Raw genomic sequence first — 23,604 nt, 5'->3', positions numbered from 1 at the left:
TGCACTGCTGATTCCATAGGGGTGGAAGGAGGAATGAAGGTGTGGGACAGCACACAGTAATGGTTATGCATCTCAACTGGATTTAGAAACTTGAAACTTGGCATTGCAGGAGTTGATGTTTCTTTAGCTTGATAATTTTCTTTACATTTCATCAGCTACTGTGAATTTAAGAAAGTGTTATGGGGGAATTCTTGGTTTCCTCAAAATGAGTAATGAACATCACAGAATCATTCTTTTGACACAGAACATGGTATCTCTACAGAAAGAGATGCAAAACGTTTTATTTTTGCTGTCTTGGAAAGTGGAAGTAAAAAGAAAGATGTTTCTCAGTTGCAAGGCTTGTCTCAAAGGTAGTCAGCCTTTCCTGCTGCTCTTCCTCTAGAGTGTGGTAGTATTTTCAGTTTTATAATTTTCTGAGTAATTATTGTGAAAGGACATTGGCAAAAATACCTTTCCTCTGCTGCTATAAAAGTAAGTCTTAAAATAACAGGTACTGACTCAACTGCCCTACATAAATGTTGGTATTTTAATAATCAGAAAAAAGTACAGCAAAATTTGTGATAGACCCATTACTTGCAGTGCAGGGTTAAATCCTTATACTAAAGATTAATGGGAGGTTGCTGCCTGTAAAAGTTACAAAAGCTGCTCACTGCACCAAATGTCAGCTCCAGTTTATTGTAGCTCATCATGGGTGTCTTCACTAATGCTCAAGGAAGAGAGGCTTTGAGTAAATTTGTGTTTTCTATGGGCTTGTGTGGGAGCTCCTGTTTGTACTTGAGAGATCATGAGATAAAGAGTTCTAATTTTCATGATGGAAACTTAAAAGCAGTTCCTCTAAGTGTTATTTAAATAATGAAGTGAGCCCTCTCACTAGCTTTCTTTTATTTTGCATTACAAAACATGCTGTTACTTATGCATGGATATAGAAGTCTGATAATGCTGTATTGGAGTCCTGTCCAACAGGTTTTTCTCTGGTGGGATCTCTGACCTTTCTCAGTTTCTCATGCTTGTAGGATACCTCACATAGTGTTTAAGTAATTTGTAGATAAAATCCATGGTTTCACGTTAAAAAGATTTTTTTCCTGTCAGCTCTGCAAATAGAAGTGGCTGGAATATACTGCAGCTATTTAGCATGTTGATGCTGTGTTATGTTCAGTGAGGTTTCACAGCAGTAGCTGAGAGCAGAATTTGTTCTTGCAGGAACTGTGTTGCTTTGGAAGCAGACATGTGACCTCACTGTTTTCTCTGATGCTGTGTTGACTCTGGGGAGTTAACAAGAATAAACAGTAGTGCAGGTCTTTTGTGTGTTACATTAAGGTAATTGGATAAGGCATGAGCAGAACTAATTATCATGAGAGTGCTATTTCTTGGCACTAAAACTCCTCAAGTCAGGAATGCATTGCAGCTTTTTGGTCCTGGTTTTCCATCCAAAGCATAAATGGATCTTGTTTGGAAATTTCTACATCCAACTGCTTATATTTACATTACTAACCCTTGGTGAAAGTAGTAGTAGGTAAAATGAAACAATACTATAAATAGGAAAGGTTTCTTTGAATGTATATTAAAATAAGTTTCTGATTGGTTAGAATGTAAGACTGTAAAAGTTTGAGGTTGTCTGTCTTCCCTAAACCTAAACCAAGATCTATAAAGAGTTTGGAATATTGTCTCTGTTTTCTTCCATCTCTTTAGTGGAAACTGCTCTCATTATCATGATGCTTTCTGTACCTCTGTGTTCATTTGAAAAGCTTGTGTACCTGACACGAAGATGAGCTGATAATGTTAATAATAATGTTGCCTCTTCTGTCTTTTCAAAGGAAGGTGCATCTGCTCGAAAAACACAAACCCCGGCAGCACAGCCTGTGCCACGACCAGGTAAGATGGCCCACTGTCACATGTGCTTCTGTCCCACCTATGCATGAGTTTCTAAGAAATTCTATTTAAAGCTTTAGTTAGCTCAAGAATGAAGTACAGGTCATTTCTTTTTGGTCTTTATGTGTGCATATATTGGAAAAAACCCATAGCCTTTTGTTTAATGTTATACCATGGGACTTGGGGTCATTCTCTTCAGTGTGTTGCCCAATTAGCCCACTGAAAGGGTGCATTGGTGAAATGAAAAAGTCAAGAACTTCTTGGTTGTGGGCTTGGTATGTCACCAATTCAAATTTGACAAAATTCCCACTCAAATATGTAACAACAGCTGGTTAATACTCCAAGGATAAACAACTTACACAGAATAGCTAATGTCAAAAAGAGATATTTTTACTTCTAGGATTAATATATCAGAAATAAGTAGTTCTCTGAATGTGCTATCATTGCTTCTTCACAGTTCTTAAGCACATAAGGTATTTGTAATGGGGCCAAAATCCTCAACTGGGTTTTTAATTTCCATTTAATAGATTTTGGCTACCAAGTCCATTTGTCTGTCAGATTGAATCTTGAGTTTTGATGCAGTGATGGGATGATAAACGTAATTTGTTTAAATAAGAAACCCTTAGGATGAGTTTTTAGAAGCATCTAAGACCAGTACATCAGAGGGACAGTGTTTGCAAAATGATATGCAGATTTGCCCCTGGTTTACATACTCTGAGAGTTTAGTGGTTTGGTGGAAGAAGGTCTCAAGTGAAAGATGCTATTTCAGGACCAGATGATGTTATGAAGGCCCTAGGGACTTCTGGGGGGCTTGGAAACAAAGCTACCAGTTAAAATGAATATACTTTTTCAAGAAGTACTGCTGGAATACTGTATATCCTTGTTGAGACTCTAAATGCTTTCAGTGTGCACCTTGCTAATTCCTTGAGATTTGTTTGCAGGATTTAATGCTAAGATTTAATATTGTAAAGCTGCTTCTTCACCCCAAACCCATTCTAATATTGAATGTTCTCAGCATGCCTAAATACTGTTGTGCACAGATTCTTCTGTTTGGTTATTTTGGAACTGGAAAGGTCATGCTGCCTGTCATACTTATCTCACTAGCCCTGTTAAGCATCCTAATGCAGATGGAGTTGACAGACAGCAGTATGAAAAGGGTAGAAGTGGCAAGAACGGAAATGTGACTGAGTTGTCACAGTCCCTGCTGCTGGCTGTGACTTCCTGGGCATTTCCTGCCAGCAGTGTGGGATTTGTACATTATATACAAAACATTATATAGGTGATACTGATACTGCTCTGCTCTAAGGCCAGCCTCATCCATTATCTTGCATCTATATTGGAAATTCAAGAGAGAATAAAGAAGACAGGTGTAGTCAGAAGAGGTTTCTCTTTCTGCCCATTCTAGGATATTTTTGTGTTTTGATATTTGGATATTTTAAGAATTCAGCTGTTCTATTCTTAGCAGTCAAAGCAACTAAAACCTGCTGTTTCCAGGAGGATGCTGCTTTGCACAGTAGGAAGCATTATTTAAATTGGGCTAACTACTGTTGTACAGTAGTGATTTGAAAAAAATACTTGAGATGCAATCTTAAATTATATTTTTTGGCACCATTTTGCATTACTAACTTTCCTCCTAACCTGTCTTTGTACAACTATTAAATATCTTACAGATGATTATTCTCCCTCCCCCTCCTTTTGTTTTTTGCCTTAAGACAGCTGGCTCTGCCAATAATTTCAAGAACATTTTTACTTTAAAGAGATACCTGGATTAAAAAAAAACCGAAAAAAACACTGAGTCAGTAAAGTTCATGTAGTTCAATATAGTGTTGCCAATTATATCTGTGCATTTGACAGTGTCAGGAAAAGATAATTAAGGATATGGTCTCAATATTTCAACAATGGCAAGTATGTGCTGTGAATATTTACACTGTTCTAGGAAGTTTGTGAAACAGTTGGTCATAAATAAACATGAGCAAGTTGGTGCTAAGCAATTGGAAGTCAATTAATGAAATTTGTCATGCATAGTAGCAGTTGAGACTGGAGTTTGTCTGCATCAATCTCTCTACTACTCACCATTTTCTGAATTATGATAAACATGGATGATGATGATTATCAAGTGCTACACTTCTCTCCTGAAGTTAGGGCTCCTGAAAACTGAACTCTAAAATGTTTATTTGGGGAAACCAGGTAGGTCATTAATAGCACCAAAGTGAAGAAAGAAAGATGCTTTTCCACTCTTAGAATGCAATGTCTCCCTTAGTGAGGTGGTCACAACTTGGAAGTCTGAAGGGGAAACATTTTACTGGAGAGGTGGGGGGCAGTTCTTTGGTTTCTACCAGTCCAACAGTGGTTTTGTGGGTTTCTTTGGTGGTTGAGGGTAATTTTGTTTGGGGGTGGGTTGTTTTGTTTTTCTTTTTATCTTTTTTAAAATTTTTTTTGTTGCTTGGGTGGTTTTCCCCTTGAATGTCAAGCTTGACTGTTTCTGGCTCCTGAAGACCTCATGTACTCAAGCTGCAATCCAAAATTAACCTGACTAAGCCTGAAATTCAGGTTTTCATTGTTGAAAGTTCTATATATGTTCAGGATAGCTAAATCCCATGGATGTCATGTGGAGTAATAACTACTAATGAAAAGGTGAGGTGTAGAGATCAGTTTGTTGTGAAGGTTTTCCTGTTGGTTCAGCACTACTGAAGACCTACAAGCAGCTTTTTTCAAGATTGCTGGGAATTTTTGTCCATGGTGTCATGTCCTGGCTTTTGTGGAAGCTGGAGGGAGGATGAGTAGCTTCAGTAAAACTGGGAGAGATTGATTCAACTTTCCTAAGATCTGCTTCAGATGGTCAAAAGCTGTTTGTTTTCTGAATACTCAAACCCAAATTATAAATCCCTTCTTCATCTTTGTATCTTACATCTGTAAAAATGATCTAATAGCTGTAGTGTGACTCTCCCCTATTCACTCCTGCAATTAAACAGATGCCTTGTAATGACATTTGGATTTATGTCCTAGTCATTCTGCTGTATTTTTTGTTTGTTTTTTTCTCAGTTTCTCAGGCAAGACCACCTCCAAACCAGAAAAAAGGTGAGTAAATTTTAGTTACACGACCCTTTTCATTTTTGTGTGAATTGTGCCCACTTTTCCTTTTTTAATTTTTTTTCCTGATAGTACAAGCAACAATATAAGCAAGCAGTGGAATATATAGCATGTATTCTGTATAGAGTAATAACATTCAATTTTGGTAAATATGGATCCCACACATGTGGAGAGAGTCATGAGATAGGGATCTTTTTTTGGTGAATAAAAACCTTGACTTTAGAAAAGCTTTACTACTATTTTCCTTGACTATTTTTTCATGACTGGGACCTCTTAAACAAGAGTTTTGTTATATACAGTTCCTTTAATGAAAAAAGGGGGGAGAGTAGGAAACAACAACCAAAACACAACAAAAAAAACCCCTCCAGGCAAGTCTAACTTTATTATCTCTACAGGATCTCGAACTCCCATAATCATTATTCCAGCAGCCACGACCTCTTTAATAACAATGCTTAATGCAAAGGACCTTCTGCAAGATCTGAAGTAAGTAGCTGATTAGAACATACTGTATAACAATTTGTTTTCAGATACGAACTTATACTAGCACCTAATTAGTAATTAAGCAAGAGGGTTCATTTACTCTCTTGAGACAAGGTAGTTTTACAGACCAGAGTATAAAAGAAATTAATTTCTCTTTACTAGTAAGAAAAAAGCAAAAACCTAATTCAGAGTTTTGGCTCACTCATGACCTGTGGGCAGATTTGGGAAAGTCTTGCAGTAGCTGTTGGAATGTGTGCAGTGTTTTTCTTTGATGTGACATCTGTGCAGCCACATGCAAGTGAACCCTTCCCACAGAAGAAGGCTGAGAAAAGCTGACCAAGGGAGCTCATGGAGCTCAGAAAAGATTTTGGGAAAGGACCACAGTTATTGTAAAGGAGAAGGTGACCAGACGAGCTGGATCAGGCTCTATCAGCCTAGCATCCCAGCTGGTGGTGCAAATAAAGAATTTTTTCTCAATTTCACATATTGTCATTAAGTATTGATGCAAATGCATCCAGGGATATTTCAGTGAGTTGCTAAAACTTGTTTATTGCATCACACATCTGATTCTAAGATTTAATTCAATATGGGTGTATTAATCTTTCTGCTTGTCCAACACACCATGGGTTTTAAACTTGCCTATCAGTAAATATCAGGTAAAATTTTGGAAACAGAAATCTGCAATAGTGAAGTCCCTCCCACATTTTGGCAGTCTTCTTACAATTGCCTCCGTGGATCACTGGCTTAAGGGGTGCAATTTTTTAAGGATGAACTGTTCTAGTAAAGAAGCAAAGGTTCTCTTCTGTCTCTAGAAACAAAAGTTCTCTTCTTCTATCCCTTAAAGTAATGGTTCTCTCTGTTCAAGTGAGATCACAGCTTCTTTCAACATCTGTATTCTCTTCTGAGCTGCAGATGAATGCTGCATCCCCCCCTACGCTTTATGAATTACAGGGAAGTAGTCTGGTGTATTATATTTTCACCTTGGCTTGCAAAAGGTTTTCAGCTCCAAAGCTGGAGCATCTCCTCTCCTTTCTTCTGGGATTCGGCCCCTTCTTCACTGACCGTGGTGTTTTCTTCACGTGCCTTCACCTTTCCTTTTCTCAGATTTGGGAGAAGATTGGCGTGCACAGATTTATTCCTCTCAAAGGGAATTTTCCAGCGCTGGAAGGGTTGATCTGGCGCGGGCCCTGCAGGGGGAATGGCTCTCGGTGCTTCTCGCTGTCCCGTGGTGTCCCCCGGGCAGGGCAGGGCAGGGCAGTGCTCTGGGCTCTGCTCCCCGGCGTGGCTGTGACTCTGGCATGGTTTTCCAGCTGCAGGAATCGCGGCGGGGCCGTGCCGGGCACAGAGGTTCCCCCAGCCCGGCAGCCGTGCGGGGAGGGGCGAGCTGCTCTCTTCTGTAGAAAGCAGGAAGAAATGAGCTTTCTGTGGTTCTTTCATTCTTAAATATGATTTACAGAGGTGTGTCCGGCCTCTCTAATTGCCTTAGCAATGTATCAGTTCTCAGAGCCAGCTGGCTATTGGTTCTGTCAGCTATGGAGGAAGCTGTCATGTTTGTCTTAGGGAAAGTCACTTCTGTGGCTGACCCTTTTTCCTCCTCACCAAAAATTCAATTAAGGCAAACCCAGGACAATCGGTCTGTCGTGTCTAAGTACATCTGTGGCAGGAGTCAGAGTTTTCTGCTGTTCTCAGCTCCACTGGGACAGAGTTGCAGTCAGCTTGCCAAGGCCATCCCAAGAGGATGCTCGTATTTAGAGTGCAATGGACACGATCCAGAACAAACTGAAAGGAAGTTTGGGGGTTCAAAGGCTGACACTGTACAGTTAGCCTACATGAAAGAGAAAGGGGAACAGCAAGATATAGTAATGAATCAGAAGTGCAATAACAGAATTCAGAAGAGTAAGATATTAATTTAGCTGTGACAAGTCTAGCACTCTTCTGGAAAATATGCCACCTGGCCTGTATTTGTTTGCATTCAGATTGATGGAAGTACTTTGTTCAGGAATGGCTTCAGGGTTTGTTTTTACTCTTAAGGTATGCAGAGTGTAGAACTAGCCTTGATGTAGAGTATGATTGATAGATATGTGATGGTTTTCCAAGGAAAGAAGACTTAGCTAATTTCTGCCTCTAAGTCAGCACCTTCTTTAACTCATTCCCCACTTGCAGCTAAATTTGACAGAAGAGCAGAGATTTCAGAGACTCCTTTCATTGCCACGAATTTTGGGATAAAGAAATATTGTCCAGGTAGAAAAGACACACCTAAATTAATCTTGCCTCCCTTACCCTTGCTGAGGAAGATGCAGGTAGATTTGCATTTCTTGTATTTCTAGAGATAGTCAGCTGCTTGTATTTGCCATCAGAGGGGATTGGTGATTCAGCAGAAGGAGGAGAGATTTTTGGAGCTGGAAGGGTAAGAGCCATTGTAGGGGAGACTGTGAAGAAATGTAGGAGAAGACTGGGAGGATGATGCCCCCATGGTAGTTGGGATATGGATATCCCTGAGGCAACACAGTCTGTGAAGTGTGTGATCATAAAGAGAATTTGGGTTTCATAAATCAACTTTTGTGATTCTGTCCATTTAAATGTTTCTTAAAATAAGAAAAAAAAATCAGTTGAAAATAAAGATCAAAAATAGAGTTCAAAACTTGCAGTCATAGCTGGGAATCTGTCTTTTAGGATACTTTTTGTCTACAATCCTGGATTGATTTTTTTTTTTTTTTTAAAGGAACTGGGATGCAATGCATTGTCACTTTGGATATGAAAAAAATTATTTGTGGTATAATTGCCAGATATTTTAGGTTGGTAGTTGTAAAATAAACAGGAGATTCTTCATTCAGTTCTGTGGTAGGGCTTAAATTGAATTGCCAAGAACTGAGAGAAACCTATTAATTATACTAAGATTTTTACTAAGCCTTTTCATAGCTTTTACTAAGCTTTTTCATAGCTTTCATAGCTTTTCATAGTAGTATATTAGTTTTTCATGCCAAATTTGGCTGACATTTGTATGATGCTTAGCATCTTATTTTATCACTTATGTTGGGCTCTCTTTAAAGGTAGAGAATATGGAAAGCAGGAAACTATCATTTGTAGAAGGAATTACATATGACAAATCCAAAGCATGGCACTGGTTTAAGATTTTATTTTTAAGATACCTAATTTTTCTATTCAATATATTTGTTGCAACTTAGATTTTGAAGGGAGACGTTTCTATATGTGATTGTAATATCTACAATTCACCTGCTAGATTATACGCAAATATTCTTGCTAAGTTTTTTTGAAAGGTTACTTTTCTAAGGAGCCAAGTACAACATGAAGTGAAGGGTTTCTAAAATAGTAAAAAGATAACATTTAATTTAAAATCAGAACTGCTATACATTCTGGTATGTTGTGACATTTCTTGAAAATATTTTATATAATACATTTTATTCTTACTCACTATCTGAATGCAACACTGGATATCACAATTACTATGTCAAATTGTGACTCAAGGTCAGGCTTTTCAGAGGCAAGGCTTCTGCTTTAAATGGAGCCAAAGCAAAGCAATTCCATCAGGCAGATGAGAATGATTAAATGGTGATTATGTATTTTTATTATGATGATGCTCTTGCTTTGATACATTTAACCATGTGTGGCCAGGCAACTCACTGAAGATTTATCCAGCTTTGATACCCAGTGAAGTATCTGGGATAGATTCAGACATGATGTAGTGTAAAAAAGCTTTGTTCTCTTGCAAAAATAGGTGTCTAAAGCTTTTGATACTGTAATTTAACAGAAATACTGAGAGGGTGGTAAAAATAAGTCTCCAGTTCTAAACACAATCAAATGTGTATTGTGATGATCTCAGTTGCTGGTAAGTTGCCTTATTCTCCTTTCATGCATTTTTCAGTGTGCCTGAGCTGGGGACCAGAAGGTGCTGATGTGACCTCAGTGAAAGTGTTTTAAAGGCTGTGCTGCCAGTGGATGTGAGTTTAGGGCCAAGGCAGGAGTGGTTCAGGCAGTTCAGTGGATGGTGTCTTACCAGTTACCTCCCACAATCTGATGGTGTTCAATTGCTTGTCTGTTACCTTAAGGAAGGGACCTGCTGCCTTTGCAAAGTGAGAGTGCACCATTTTTCACGTGGCTAATGACTTTGGCAATTAACAGTGAGGGCTAATAATTTCCTACCCCTGCTAGGGGCATAAAAGTGCATTCTAAGTAGATATGGATTTAAATTTTTTTTTAATAGGGAATATTAATCTGGAGAAGCAGCAAGAAACTGTAAGCTCGTCCACACTCAGGTTTCAGAATCCATTTCTGGTGTATAAAAAGATGTCAAGTACAAATGTGTAGTTAAGCCACTGGCTATAGTATTATACAGTAATATTATAAATAATCTCCAAGAGAAGATGGGATTTTTGGTGTTTAATACTCAGTTTCCTTATGCTTGTGTTTTATGTCTGGGTAGTGATGACGTAGGCCATATATATTTATAATCATAAAGTAATTTCTATTGATTCTCAGTTCTTGAGCACGTGACTTTTACTGTGCTTACTGAGTTGATGGTTCCTGGAAATGTAGGCATGTAGTCCATAAACTTTTTGTAAGCTGTCCTTTATTCTTGTTCTCTGTGTGTTTATCTGTATGTAAGTACTTGCTTCAATGCTTGCTTTGTGATACTTGTCTTCTCTACTGTGCTATTTGAATGTGCTCATTGATAGTTTTTCCTTAACAAGTTATCTTTGTGTTGTGTCCTAGAGAATTGCACTCAAAAATTCAGATTTTTTTCCAGGAGATAAAAATGAAGCCATTGTCGAGAAGGGACATAACTGAGGTCCAAGTGAATGGTGCATCAATGGCTGTAACAGTTTCTGACTGAAATGTGCAGAAAGTGCCAAAAACTAGTGTTGAAATGAATTCCTAAAAGCAGAAACATTTAAAGTAGAGAATGTGAGAGGGCTCAGGGTGGTGAAATTGTTACTCTGTAGCACAGCAATATTGCCTCTGCTCTCATTTGGCAGGGCTGCTTTGCTTTCCTGTTTCCATTTAAAATGTGTTTGCTTCCTCACATTTACAAATTAAATTTAAAATGTGACCTTTTAGATCCCTGTTCAGATGAATACTTGATTATCACTGTAATGTGTGTAGGGCTGTTTGGTTTTTATTTACATATTCTCCAAGAGTTTGTTCTTGTTTAATGTAGGGGATAGAGAATAGCAAAATTCTTCTCAAGCTGCTCACCAGGGTGACCCTGGCTTTTCCTATAAACACTGCCAGTTAGATAAAAGGTGTTTGAGGGCTTGTTTCTCTAATTATTTTTTTTTTAATTATCTTCATTCTTTTCAGCCCAGATTCCTTTAGTTCTAATGGATGATGAGAGACTCATTAATAGTTTTCTTAAAAGCTGAAGGACCACCAAGCAAATCCTCATTTTAGGTTACAGAGTTTCCTGTCAGTTATTATTGGTAAAGCAAAGCCTGTGACACATTGGCAGGGCAGGCCATTAGGAGTGTTCATGATAAAGGTACACCTCACTTTGGAGTTGTTAAATTAGCAAACTGATGAGAAATACTTCAATTCTGATGTCCCATTGGGTGCCTTTTTCCAATTCAGAACACAGTTGAATGCCTCTGTGTAACATGCAATAGTATGTGTCAGTCTATTGTGATGGATAAAATGTATGTAAATATTAACTGTTTGCTAATTACTTCAATTATTAGGGAAATTATTATCTTAACTTCTAAAAAAAATATGTGCTAGGTGGCCAATGTGTTATTTTCTCCCAGTGTCCTGTACAGCTTTATTGTATTTCCTTTAGAATGATGGTGTTTCACATGTACTAGACAGACAAGCATAATTTAATTTATAGCTCCTCATTTAACACCTGTGGTGCTTTTTCTGTATTTGCAGTTCTGGTCAGATTTAATGCACCATTCATAGTTATTTGCAGGTGTTGGGCTTTTTTAAATTTCCCAGTGCAGTTGTATCAATTGAATGCATTTAGACACACGTTTCAGAAATGGCTTATGACTTTCTGTTTCTGAAACACTGTTAAATCATGAGGAGTGTGAGGGGACATTATCTGTTAATTTACATTGAGAAGGTAAAACAGTTTTGCTTGGAGGTTTATTGACAATTTTCACCTGATGTCTTAAAACATGTTTGCTTGCTTGTTTGGTTTTTTTCCCCAAAATGCCATTTTCTCATTGGCTATGTAGTGAAAACTTGTTTTCAAGTTGACTGAATAATGAACTTTTCTTCATATTCAATCTTGCATTCTATTTTCCTGTCTATCTAGCAATAGGAAGTGCAGTCTGCCTGTTAAATCACATTCAAATTTGGTTTTTATGTTTATTTTTTGGTTTTAAAATGTAGTAAACTGTTCAAAAGCACCATGTGCACTATAATGAAGAGAAATGTTACCAGCTATGTACTGTGCTTTTAAAATGTACCACAAATCCTCCTGCTAACTACTGCAGTTAAGAGAAACAGATTTTTTTTTTTTCAGGAAACTTTGGCAATGAAATGTCAGCAGCAGACAGGGTTGTAGTGCAGCTGGGTGGTTCTGAATAGAATATTAGGAGAACACAGGCCTGAACTCTGTTCTTCTGCTGGCCTGGAAGGGGCTGCTGGTCACATCAACTTCCCTTTCCGTGACACACTTCTAGTTCTGTGAAAGGCATGACTCTGTTAAACTTTCTTTTATCTATCTCAAAATCCACTGAGATTTATCAGTAAAAAGGACCACGCTACTCTCACATTTATGATGCCAATTTTGAGACCTGTTCTGGGTATTTTATTATCACCATAAAGAAGAGGGCCTTGAAATGCAATTGCATTTGTTTTTTAAGGTGAGGGGGTTGAAAGATTAAAGATCCCTAATTAATCAGAGGGAGGAAAGCTGTGTCACATCTTAGCATTTATTTTTGTCATATGGAAGTTATATGTGACATGAGGGCCACATTATCCGGATTTTACAAGCATTTATTCCATCACAGAATCTATTTAGAAAAAAACCCCAAACAACTGTAGTGTCATGCATCATAGTAACCAGATGAATCATTCATAATGTAAAAATCACCAAAAAAAAAAAATCTCACTCAAAACTATTTTTCACCAAAAATCCAAGCTTTCTTGAGAGAATTCTAATTGGTAATAATTCTAATGGCTCCAAGAGCTCTTAAAATTTGCCCCAGGAAGCAATTGTTTTAATGCCCAGGTTACCTTTGGTCACTAAAAAGAAGAATTGTGGTCACTTTGCAGATTGTGGTCTGGCTTCTCCTCTGCAAATGTTATTGTCTAAAGCCTCAAATGTATAAGAACATTTTTGAGGCACAGAGGACCTTTTAGTGTGACTGTTTTTATCATGAAAGCTTCTGAAATATTATTCTTACATTTTTTGGTGTTCTGAATGAGTAGTGATGGAGACTTGGCATCGTGAGAATGAGGTGGCTTCAGTGACTGCTGTCAATAATGCCAAGTTCTGATCAAGCTGTTACTTTTCCTGCTGATTCCATCAAGTAAATTGCCCTTGTCTACTGAGGGGTTTGTTATTCCCTAAGGTTTGTACCATCAGATGAGAAGAAGAAGCAGGGCTGTCAACGAGAGAATGAGACTCTAATACAGAGGAGGAAGGACCAGATGCAGCCGGGGGGAACCACAGTCAGTGTCACTGTCCCTTACCGAGTTGTAGACCAACCTCTGAAACTTATGCCACAAGACTGGTAAGAACATTGCTCCTTTACACGATTTCTTACCCAGCACAATGCAGAATTTGGAGGGGAACAATAAAATGCTCTGAAATCTACTAAAAATTGAAGATACAGATATAAGGATGGATTTTATTAACTGTGTAGGAATCTTCAACTGAAAATAACATGAAACTAAATCTAGAAGATCTTCAAAACTTGCAACACTTTAGAAGTGTGAGCAGCACAGCTAATATTATTGGTTTTGCCAGAAATGTTCCTGAAATTCCAATAGAAATGTTCTTATTATTGTTCTGGTTTGTGGTAGTGTAACGTGCAAGTCACTGAACCATGATTTGCAATGAAACCTCTCCTCTCCCATTTGCTTTCTGAGAGAGAGTGTGTTGGGAAGATGTGTTTGCAGGCCATCAGCATCTGCCATGCCAACTTTTTCAATAGTTAAAGGAAGAAAATACATCAGACAGTGAAGACTGAACTGTGATTCCAGTATTGGAACTATTGGAATCTTACTTCTGAAGGAAGAGCCCTAGTTGGAGAAAGGGAATTGCAGATAGTTTTTACTTTTATGAAAAAGCTGGAAATGGATTATTTGGTCTGTAGGCTATAAAAAATAGCTCTCTTTCAACAGAAAAACTTTGGAGAAGCATTTTTATTGTTGTTTGACATCTTTTTATGTGATAAAGTACATTATGCGGCATTTTTACTTCCTCCTCACAAGTGAGAATTTAACCACATATTTTGTGGTTTTGTAATTTCCAAATTAGATTTTAATGGAGAGGAATACTTTGAAAAGTTTCTGTTCCTAATCAGTTATTCTCTGTATTTAGAACTTGAACTAATCAGAAATCAGTGCATTTAAAATTCTGAATGTTAAATAGTACTTAAAATGTTTAATGATCAAACCTTCAAGAACCATCTAAACTACTTTCTGAAGTACTTCTGACCAAAGACATGAAGTGGTGTGTGGTTTTTTTATCTTGGTTTTACCCAAGGAATCCATTATAAAACCTGCAAAAAAATCCCTCAGTCCGCAAAACTTCACTTTGATTATTCCTTTTCATTTCGATTTAGTGGATTTAATAATAAATTAAATTTGGGGGATTAGAGAGGTAATTATTTATTGTGGTAGGTAAGAACCATGGTTGGTTGATGTTAAAGAGAAAGATAGACCATATGTGGGGAGGTAATTTATTCTTAAAGGTAGTTTTTCAAAAATTTTATTAATGCAAAAGCTTAATCACAAATTAATTTTTTTTAGACCACAGGTAATGGTTGTGTACTCTTAAAAAAGGTGAAATTTCACTTTGCAGAAATTTAGCAGCTGTTGCTTCTCACTAATTTTCAGTCCAGAAGTCAGCAGTGTTGAGAATAAAGGCTTTTAAATTTGCTCATCTCAGTTTCAAGTGCCATTTCCAGACTATCTCTGAAAATGTTGGAGCACTTTTCAAAAGCACTGTAATGATGACCACAAATAAACACTGACTTCTAAAAATTATAACCTGAGAAACTGAGCTGCCTTCTGCAAAGGGACAGGGCTGAAAGCCCAGAGGGATCACAGGAATGGTTTTTCTTTTTTTCCTTTACAAGAGGAAAAACAATTGTGCTGGAGGTGTGATTGTTAAATGTGCTATGCTGCTTTATAAAAGAGCAGGACAGCAGGTCAGTGCAGTGTTCCAGGCCGTGCCCATGTCCATCCCTCTGTGTGTTCCAGGGACCGCGTGGTGGCCGTGTTTGTCCAGGGGCCTGCCTGGCAGTTCAAGGGCTGGCCTTGGCTCCTGCCCGATGGATCTCCTGTTGATATCTTTGCAAAAAGTAAGGAATTAATTTTGTTCCTTGGTTTGGGGTTTCTTGTAAGGTGTTGATGCTCATAACAGAGTGCTGCCAAAGTGCTGTTGGGCGCAAGTGGCTCAGCAGACTTGGGGCTTTGGTCTCCTCACAATGCCAAATGTTCCCATGGCCTTTGTGGTTTGCTCTGCTCTGATCTGTGGAAGCTCATGGAAATCTTCTTAGAGCTGTCAGCTGTAAGAGTCACAAATAGCTGGTGTACAAATCTGCTTTCCAGTCTTCTAAAAAAAGGATGAACAGACAATGCATATTCCAACAATTCATAGATAACAGGTTTACAGGCTGTCTTCACATTCCAGTGCTATTTTGAAGAGAGGATTAATCACCTAGCGTGTCACTCAGAAAGCATTGAAAATATGGTGTGGTGTCTTACAAAAACTTCAGAGTTTTAAAAAGTTTAAGTTTCAAGTGAGCTAGATGTTAACATTGTATAGGTCTGAACAGGTTTTTTGAGTCCCCACAACTGTGGTGCTTTGAGGCACTTCTCTGGCACAGGTCACCCATCTGACAGAGAGGTGGGCCATAACATCTAAGCCATCTGTCAGCTTTGCTTCCCTGTTGCTTCAGTTTGGAGTTGTCTTAGAAAACAGACGTTTTGATGGTGTCCTGTGGTTTCAGATCGTTTTAAGAAATGCCAAACCAACACCTACGTGTACACACACACAACCCCCCCCCCAAACAGATAAAAGGCAGCAGACCCAAACCCACCTTAGTTCAGTTCTGTCATCTTGAAGTCAGTGTGATGAGGAAACGAGTTTGATCAGGTTTTGTGTGTGCCCCTGTTAGAATCTGGAAGGAGAACTCGGGTGGGACAGAAAGCTAAGGATGGGTCTGTGAACAAGAAAATAGAATGAGTCACTTAAAGGGAGGATTGAGAATGAGCAGGGAAAGAGACAAAGAGCCTGAAAGTCATTGTGAAAGTAAAAGCATGCCACAGGAGAGAGTTTAACAAAAGAGACTAATGAAAGAAGGAAATAGCACTTTAAAATAAAGATACTGAGAAAATGGCAATTGCAAAAAGCAAAGCCAAGAAAAATGCAGTGAAATATCGAAGGTCTAGCTAGCAGTTGCATGCTGTTTCCTATTAATTTTATCATTTTTATATATACATGTATGGAGGGCCACAGGAATTGTTATGACTTGCTTTAGCATTCCTGGTTTCCACATGCCAGAAGACCACAATCACAGCCTGCACAGTTCAGGCTGAAGGTGTACAAATTCTTGTGTTTTTCAAGTGAAAGAGGGATATCTGATCTTGATTCATACATTGAAATGGAGCTTCAATTTAGAAATGCATTCCATTCATTCGAAGCATGGTATTTTAAAAATATTTTCCTGATAAAAGTGTATTTCTAGAAATTTCCCTAATGACTTTACTCACCCCTCAAATGAAAACAGGTAAATTAAGGGAGTACAGTGTCATTCAAGTTTTACTTATCTATTTTTATCTGAAGCTATTGTTTTGCCATATTTATAGTGCTCAGTAGTCTTCACAAATGTGGTTACTGGGATCTGCAGCTGTTCATTGTTTCATCTGCAGTTTGCATTTTTCCTTCCGTGTCTCTGGATCTGTCGTGGTTACCATGTATTCAAGGCTTGTCACTGTCTTGTTCAAAAACAAGCAGGTATCTCACCAGGAAGAACTCAATAAAATGAGTACTGGGCCAGAGCTTGCCAAACTGGTTTTATTTGATCAATTACTTTGTTACAAAACATTTCATTAGCTGAGCCTCTAAAACTGTGCTCCTTAGTTTTCCTTATGCATGACCTCCTGACTGTTATATATTCACCTACCAAACCAGCCTAGTTTCACATTTACAAGTCAATGTTTGCCATGAAGTTTCGAATGCTGTCAGTTTTATGAACAAATACTTAATTTTGATTACCATTTTAAAGGTGTTCCTCCCAGAGCACATCAGAGAGCTTTAATAGTATTTGTTTCAGGTTCAGAAGTGGATCCTCTTGTGCTTAATAACATTTAATTTGAATTCGGAGACTGTCAGGTGTTGATAGATTTTTCTGTAAATGCATGGCCCTGGTATATTTTTGTTTTTTCTGAAGTTACATGAATATATGCAACAATGTATAGCAGAGATAATGTATATGTATTCTTAATCACAGAGCTTGTAAATTTATCTGGCAGAGATACACGTCAGACGATCATTTCTTTAGTTTGTCAACAAAAAATGCTAATTTCACATACCAGCCTTCTAGGAAGTTCCCAAATGGATCTGGAAAAGAGAACTGATTTTGTGGAAGACAAAATTAAGACTGTGGTATCCGAAGAAGATACAACTGTGGCATTAAAAATAACTAGTTTCCACAAGACTGATGGCTTGTTTTACTTTTCCAGTACTACTAAAATCATCAGATTGGGTTACCAGATAAGAATTTTACAAGGCTTAAATATGTTGGTTTTATTGCTCACTGTGTAAATGCTTGGGCTGTAACTAATTAACAAGAAGAAAGGGAAAAATAAGAATTAATATTTTACCATTTTTAACCGAGTACTAGATCAATGGAAATTGGCAGTTAGTAAATTGCTCAGAAGGCTTTATGCAGCATTTGGGGGTTACACTGGCATTCTACAAAAGATTCTATAAAAGAATCTTCTACAGATTCTTTTAGGAGATAACCAGATTTCCTACTCAGAGGTCTCAGAAATACCTTTTTTAATATTGTTTTTAATTCTTTGACAGTTCAGAGATTTTCAGAAAGAACTTCTTCGTTTCTCAAAGAGAATGTACTTGAATTGGCAGTGTGTTTTTGCTGTTCCCTTGGAATCTGTGCATCTAAAAGTAGGGGCTGCCCTTTCCCTTCACCCTGGAACAGCCTGAGAGCCATTGACCTCTATATTTAACTGTGCCCTTTAGTGAGTCGTTGACTTCTTTGGATTATGGGCTTGTTAATTTTACTCTCAGGCTTCATTCTGAAAAAGGAAGAGTGGGGTGGGAATTTTCTTTGACCAATAAAGAAACGCTGAAGTCTTCATGTTTGTACCAAATGCTTTCCTGTTTGCTGTAGTTAAAGCTTTTCATCTCAAATACGATGAAGTGCGCCTGGATCCCAATGTACAGAAATGGGATGTAACAGTGTTAGAGCTCAGCTACCACAAAAGACACTTGGACAGACCAGTGTTCCTACGCTTCTGGGAAACTTTGGACAGGTGGGTTTCCTGCTGAAAGTCCTTGATGTTCATGCTTGTATGGTTCTGGTGGGAATTCAAAGTTCTGGCAACCAGGGAATTGTTTACAACTTAGATATCTGAACAATGTTTTAGTTTGGAAATACTGCTTGTTTTGATTTTCCCTGATGACACAGTTGATAAAATGTAGCGGTATATGTTTACAGACTATAAGTAATAATCCCCAAAATGTAGATTTAAAGGAAGGGTAGTTACCATTAATCACTGATTAGTCCCATGGTTCCCCACCTTCTGACTCTGATTCTCTGGGTCAGAACCCTCCTGAAGGGGAAGTTCACTGCAATACCTTGTTCATATTGTAGAGAAGAAACTTTATTATCATGAAGCAGTTGAAGAAATATTGAGGGAGGGGAGAAACCCATGCATTTCATGAATGTTTAATTTTTTCATGTTGATTCACAGCAAGCTGCTTGAATGATTCTTTAAAAAAAAAATCCTGTGGGAATTGTCAAAATAATTCCAATCATCAAACTTTCTGTGGCTTTCTGTTTAAAAGTCTCAGATGAAAAATATATCTGAACTCCCAGAATGAACTTGTTGTCCTTATGACAGTCTTTCAGTGTTAGAGGTCATGCAGTGCCTTGGAAAACTGAGTTTTCTTTGAGGCAAGGCTGTAGCTGGCTGTTATTTAGTGGGACAAATCCATATTGCCTCTCTTGGCAACTTTGTAATTCCCTAAGAAATCTCTTTTAACAATGCCTGTGCATTTTATTCCTGTGAGTGAAACTCCTATAAGTGCCACAAGGGTAGTAATGCTGTCTTCTGTTAATTTTTTTTCAGGTATATGGTAAAGCACAAATCTCACTTGAGATTCTGAATCCTTCACCTGCCATTTATTTCCTGAAGTATGTATTGAAAAAAATGGAAGGGGCTCCAGTTTGGAGACCAGAGCTCGCACTATATATGTCAAGAACTTTACAAATGAGGAAGGGTCACAGTTTAAAATTTTTATAAAATCTTATTTGGATGATTCATGCTATGGCAGGTTGATACCTGTTGTTATTCAGAAGCAAAGGGGTTTTGCTTAAAACTATTTTTTTAATGTTGTTAGCCTTCTAGTCTGCAATCCAAATTGTATATTTTGATAGCAGCAGTTTCTTCTCTGTTTTGTTAAATTAGCCACATTTTTAAATGATGTGTTTTGTTCCTGAGTAGATACTAGCTGGATCTCCACGGCAGGTTCCCCATGTGTGTGTGTGTGTGTGCGTGTGCGCACGGGCGTGTGTAAATAAATGTGTGGGTGTGTCTATAGATATAGTGTACAAAAAAGTTATAGACACACTGACACACACATAGATGTTCCCAGGCTTTCTAAACCACTTAGCTTCTGAGCTTAGTTTGGGGTTTCTTTGCTTACTGTTTCACTTACTGAAAATATTTTGTTGTGAATGATATTACATTTTAGTCAATAGGACTTGCAAACTGAGCAAAGTGGAAGTCGTTTTCGATAAATCAAAATGTCAACCTGTATATGTATATTCTGTCAGTCTTTGTTGAAAAAGGGAAGATCAAAAATCTAATAACACTTTTTTTGGATTTGTAATGTCCCAGTTTACTAAATCTTTAAACTTTATTATAGGCATACCTTCAAGTCATGATAACTTTGAATTGCCGTTCTCCACACACGTCTCTTTCTTTAAACTGAAAGTATGCATGTGTACATTCCCATCTAGCAAATACCTTTGCATATGAGTCTAAATGTTACCTAGATTAAATGATGAATAGAGGAGGAGAGAATTGGAATGTTTTTTTCCTGGAACAGCCACCACAAGGAATGAATAATTTTAACTTCTTTGCATTTTTACCTCTAATACTATTTTCTCGTGACAAAAGTAGCCTGTCTACAGGAGTTGTAATTTTCTGAGCTGAGTGGCTAATAAGGCCTCCTAAGAGTCCTGCATTGGAATGGAAAATCAGCCTTCTCCAATTACCAAAGAACAGATTTGCTTCATCTACAGTGTGAGGCCAGAGGATCCTGGTATTTGTACCAATTTACAGCATCTCTTTATCTATGGAATAACATTAAGTTGATGTTGCATACCAGTGAATGTAGAGAATGATCAAATACTGTAACACCTGCATGATTTTTTTTCTGGGATAGAAAATACATGTTTATATTCCTGTTCTTGAAATTCCATGTTTTTTTAATATACTTTACATTTAAGGTTTGACAAAAATAAAATGTTCTACCTATTCTGTTTTGGTTTTTATTTGATGTTAACTTCATTTTTAATAAAACCCAAAATCACATATCCATAAGAGATGTTTAAAACTATGTCTTAAGTTTATGAAGATTGTGACACCTGACTTTTAATTGTATGTTTCCACCCTTGCTATACTGAGACTGTATTTTCAAATGGTCTTAATGGAAATGTAAAAACTCAAACCACCAAAACAACCCCCTGTGAATCCCAAGATAAGAAGGAGCTGACCCTGGATTTTGGAATGGATTCAGCGTGGTGACTGGGAAGAGTGGGCACTTCAGAACTACTGGGATGTCTCCTGTTTGGGCAATTGGGCACTACCCCATTAATGTGTTTTCCTTGTATTTAAGCTTATTAGAAATGTGTCTGTGTCATACTAGAGCTGACTGAAACATTGAGTACTTGGTTTTAACCTGTACTGTACAGGGCAAAGCTGCAATGGTTTCTTCCAACACAGCAGCTGCTATCATGAGCAAGTGGTTCAATTTACAGTTCATTGCTGCTTTCAAATGTTTTAAAGAGGCTTCTAGGCAATCAATTTGAAAAGTGAATTTTGGAGAAGTGTGTGCTTCACATGCAGTGTGATATGCAGACCATAGAGTGGGTTTGCAATAGGCAAGGGTCAGTTGCCTTTTCCATGTCATGTACTTCACTTGTGTTTTCAATGCAAGTATAATCCCAGATCCAGTGTTGTATACAGGAGATGGCTTGATTTAGATGTAGATTTATGTATTTATTTGCAGTTAACTCCTCTGAAACTACTGAAGTTGCATGGATGTGAAATGGGCAGAAGAGCAACATCCATGAAATCTTTGTGTGAACTGTATTGGTTTTTATGGCAAGTAGTTTGTGACCTAAGTTATACAATATATATTTGTGAAGGAGCTGGCACCTGATTGTGCATATTTTTGTCAGTCATAAAAGTAGTGTTTATAAAATGAGCCATTTTGCAATCAGATTCCTGCTGACATTATTGGAAGTTTAATTAGGTTGTCAGAATAGCATTCCTGCTGCCTTCATAAATAACTGCACATAGATTACGAAACTACTTGGACTTAAAAATTTAGCCTTACAGCAGCATTTTGCAACACAGCTGGAATTTTAGACACTTATGCTTAATTTATCTACACGTTAATGTAGAGTAATAAAGAAAACTGATACTATGAAGTGGGGAAGCTGGAGGAGCAGACATCTGTTTTATTGAGCTGCTTTCTTATTGCTGAGCAAATTTGACGCACTACTTAGAGGTGTATAAAGTGTCTAAATTGTATTCAATTAAAATGTACAACTGTAGATGAGCTGCTTCCCTGACTGCAGTTTATTGAACAGTAGAATGACACGAGCATGAGAATCACATATCAAATTGGCTGTTCCTATCAGACACCTTCAGTGTCATAACTCTGCACTGTTTTATAAGTACGAGTGAGATGAAGCATGATAAGTTGAGAACTGCTTTGAAGTCTGGTGTTGGGCTCACATACTGTCAGCAGGTGATTATTGCTTTTAGTAACAGGGTTAGTGGGGCCAGTAGTTGTGCCTGAAGTAATGATTTTATATTAAAAACTTAAATACCTGTGATTTATACTATTTGAGCTTTTGAATGTTAGTCTGAACAAAGCAGAACAAATGGGGAATTTTTTTAGAAGGTAAAGTAGGGCAACTGCAGGGACTTGCATACCTGAAGAAATTGCAGATCAGCATCCTCAGCTGAGTAGGCTCAGCTATTTAGCTATTACCTGGAAATTTTTGTAGGAAGATGGTTTTACAAATAGGTACTAAAGTCAGTGCTTGAACTAGACAATTTATGGAACTGTTCTGCTGTGCTGTATCTGAATTCCGAAGAAAATGTAGATAGCGAATTGTGTGCTAAGTTGCCCTTCATCATAAGTTAAACTATTATGTTATATTTGACAGCAAATTTGGAAAAGCAAATTTGTTTTTGGCTTTCATTTGCTGTGAAGTTGATGTAAAAAATATTGCCATTTTCTACAGGGACATGCAAAAGTAAGTTTTATTAGTACAGCTCTTATTCTTTTTCTGGTGAAATATGCATTTAGTTGCTAATTCTTGCAAACACTGTACCAGAAAAAAAAAAAGCTGCTCAAAATTAATGGCTTAGTGGTTTTAAAATTTAATGTCATGAATGCATTTTAATTCAAACACCATAACTAATGCCAAGTACTTTATTAGAGCAATGTGTTCATGAAAAATTAAAATCCCTGCCTGAAGAAACTGCTGGCCAAGTAGGTTACAGTTCAGCTAATGTGTGAAAAAATGTACTACAAACTGGAATCTCCAAATGTCTTGAGTTGCTCATTTGTAAGTGAATGGATTTTTATTGAGAGATGGCAGTTCTGCTTCCTTTGCTGAACAGTTGCTTACTTCAATCACAGCTGTGTAGTTTCCTGTCTTAGGTTTGGGTTTACATGGAGACCAGGGTTCTGAGGCAGGGACAGAAAACACCAGTGAGGATGGAGCTGTTGGAGTGGAGCTCAGGATCAGCAAGGATGAAGATAGGATCTGACTGGGACTGGGATCTAGTGGGTAACATCTAATGATTCTTCACATTCTGTGATTGTTCAGCTGTCATTGACTTCTCTCTGGATCGTTCTCAGTGGTGATGCTATCACAGAGGGCAGGCTTGAGAATGAGATTTAATCCAGCACAGTCTGTTGGTGGGTAGTACACAGTGGCAGGCCATGCATCCAGACTTTTACTGTGCTAATTTTTCTTTAAACAAGAATTTTATGTGAAGAACAATCTCAAATGTTTCAAACTTTATTGCAGATACTAGTTCACATGTAAAAATGAAAGATATGAGGTGGTACAGGAAATCTGTAAGAAAAATAACTTAGTGTCTGGTTTTTATTTCCATGTGTAAATTCTTTAAGTATATTTCAAATGCAGACAAACTGTTTACTTGCTTCACAAGGTTCCTGCATGTATCACTGGAAACTGTCAGAGGTAAATCTTCAGCTGCAGCTGCTTGAAAGTTTGTAGATTTTATGAGTGTGTGGGTTATAAGTTCTGGCCTTATAGTGTCAGTAGGCCCAAATTTTAATAGTGGTTTTGAAGGTTGAAATTCAAATGAAATCTTAAAAGAACCCTATGGGAACAGCTATTGAACGACAGAGAAAACAAACTTTCCATGGGACTAAACCTTTAAACTATGACATAACTTGTGTTGTGACATAACTGTGTGTTATAACTATGTCATAAACTTGTGTTT

At 37.7% G+C, this 23,604-nt stretch overlaps 1 protein-coding gene across 1 annotated transcript in view; it reads left to right on the top strand.

The window, feature by feature from the left end:
- The window catches only part of CDC73 (cell division cycle 73), a 101,001-nt gene extending 80,637 nt beyond the window's left edge, over positions 1–20,364 (top strand). The window contains exons 11-17 of the mRNA XM_014886699.2: positions 1,815–1,872; positions 4,912–4,947; positions 5,355–5,442; positions 12,975–13,136; positions 14,833–14,933; positions 17,991–18,132; positions 18,952–20,364. Of these exons, the coding sequence (XP_014742185.1) occupies positions 1,815–1,872; positions 4,912–4,947; positions 5,355–5,442; positions 12,975–13,136; positions 14,833–14,933; positions 17,991–18,132; positions 18,952–18,988 (624 nt within the window). The 3' untranslated portion in view covers positions 18,989–20,364. The remainder of the gene's footprint in view (positions 1–1,814; positions 1,873–4,911; positions 4,948–5,354; positions 5,443–12,974; positions 13,137–14,832; positions 14,934–17,990; positions 18,133–18,951) is intronic.
- The last annotated feature ends 3,240 nt before the right edge of the window (positions 20,365–23,604 follow it).

Source organism: Sturnus vulgaris, chromosome 9 (genome assembly GCF_052056855.1).
Source record: "Sturnus vulgaris isolate bStuVul1 chromosome 9, bStuVul1.hap1, whole genome shotgun sequence".
NCBI classification, from domain to species: Eukaryota; Metazoa; Chordata; class Aves; order Passeriformes; family Sturnidae; genus Sturnus; species Sturnus vulgaris.
Note: the sequence above shows the minus strand (reverse complement) of the source record. Positions and strands in the feature narration are given on the sequence as shown.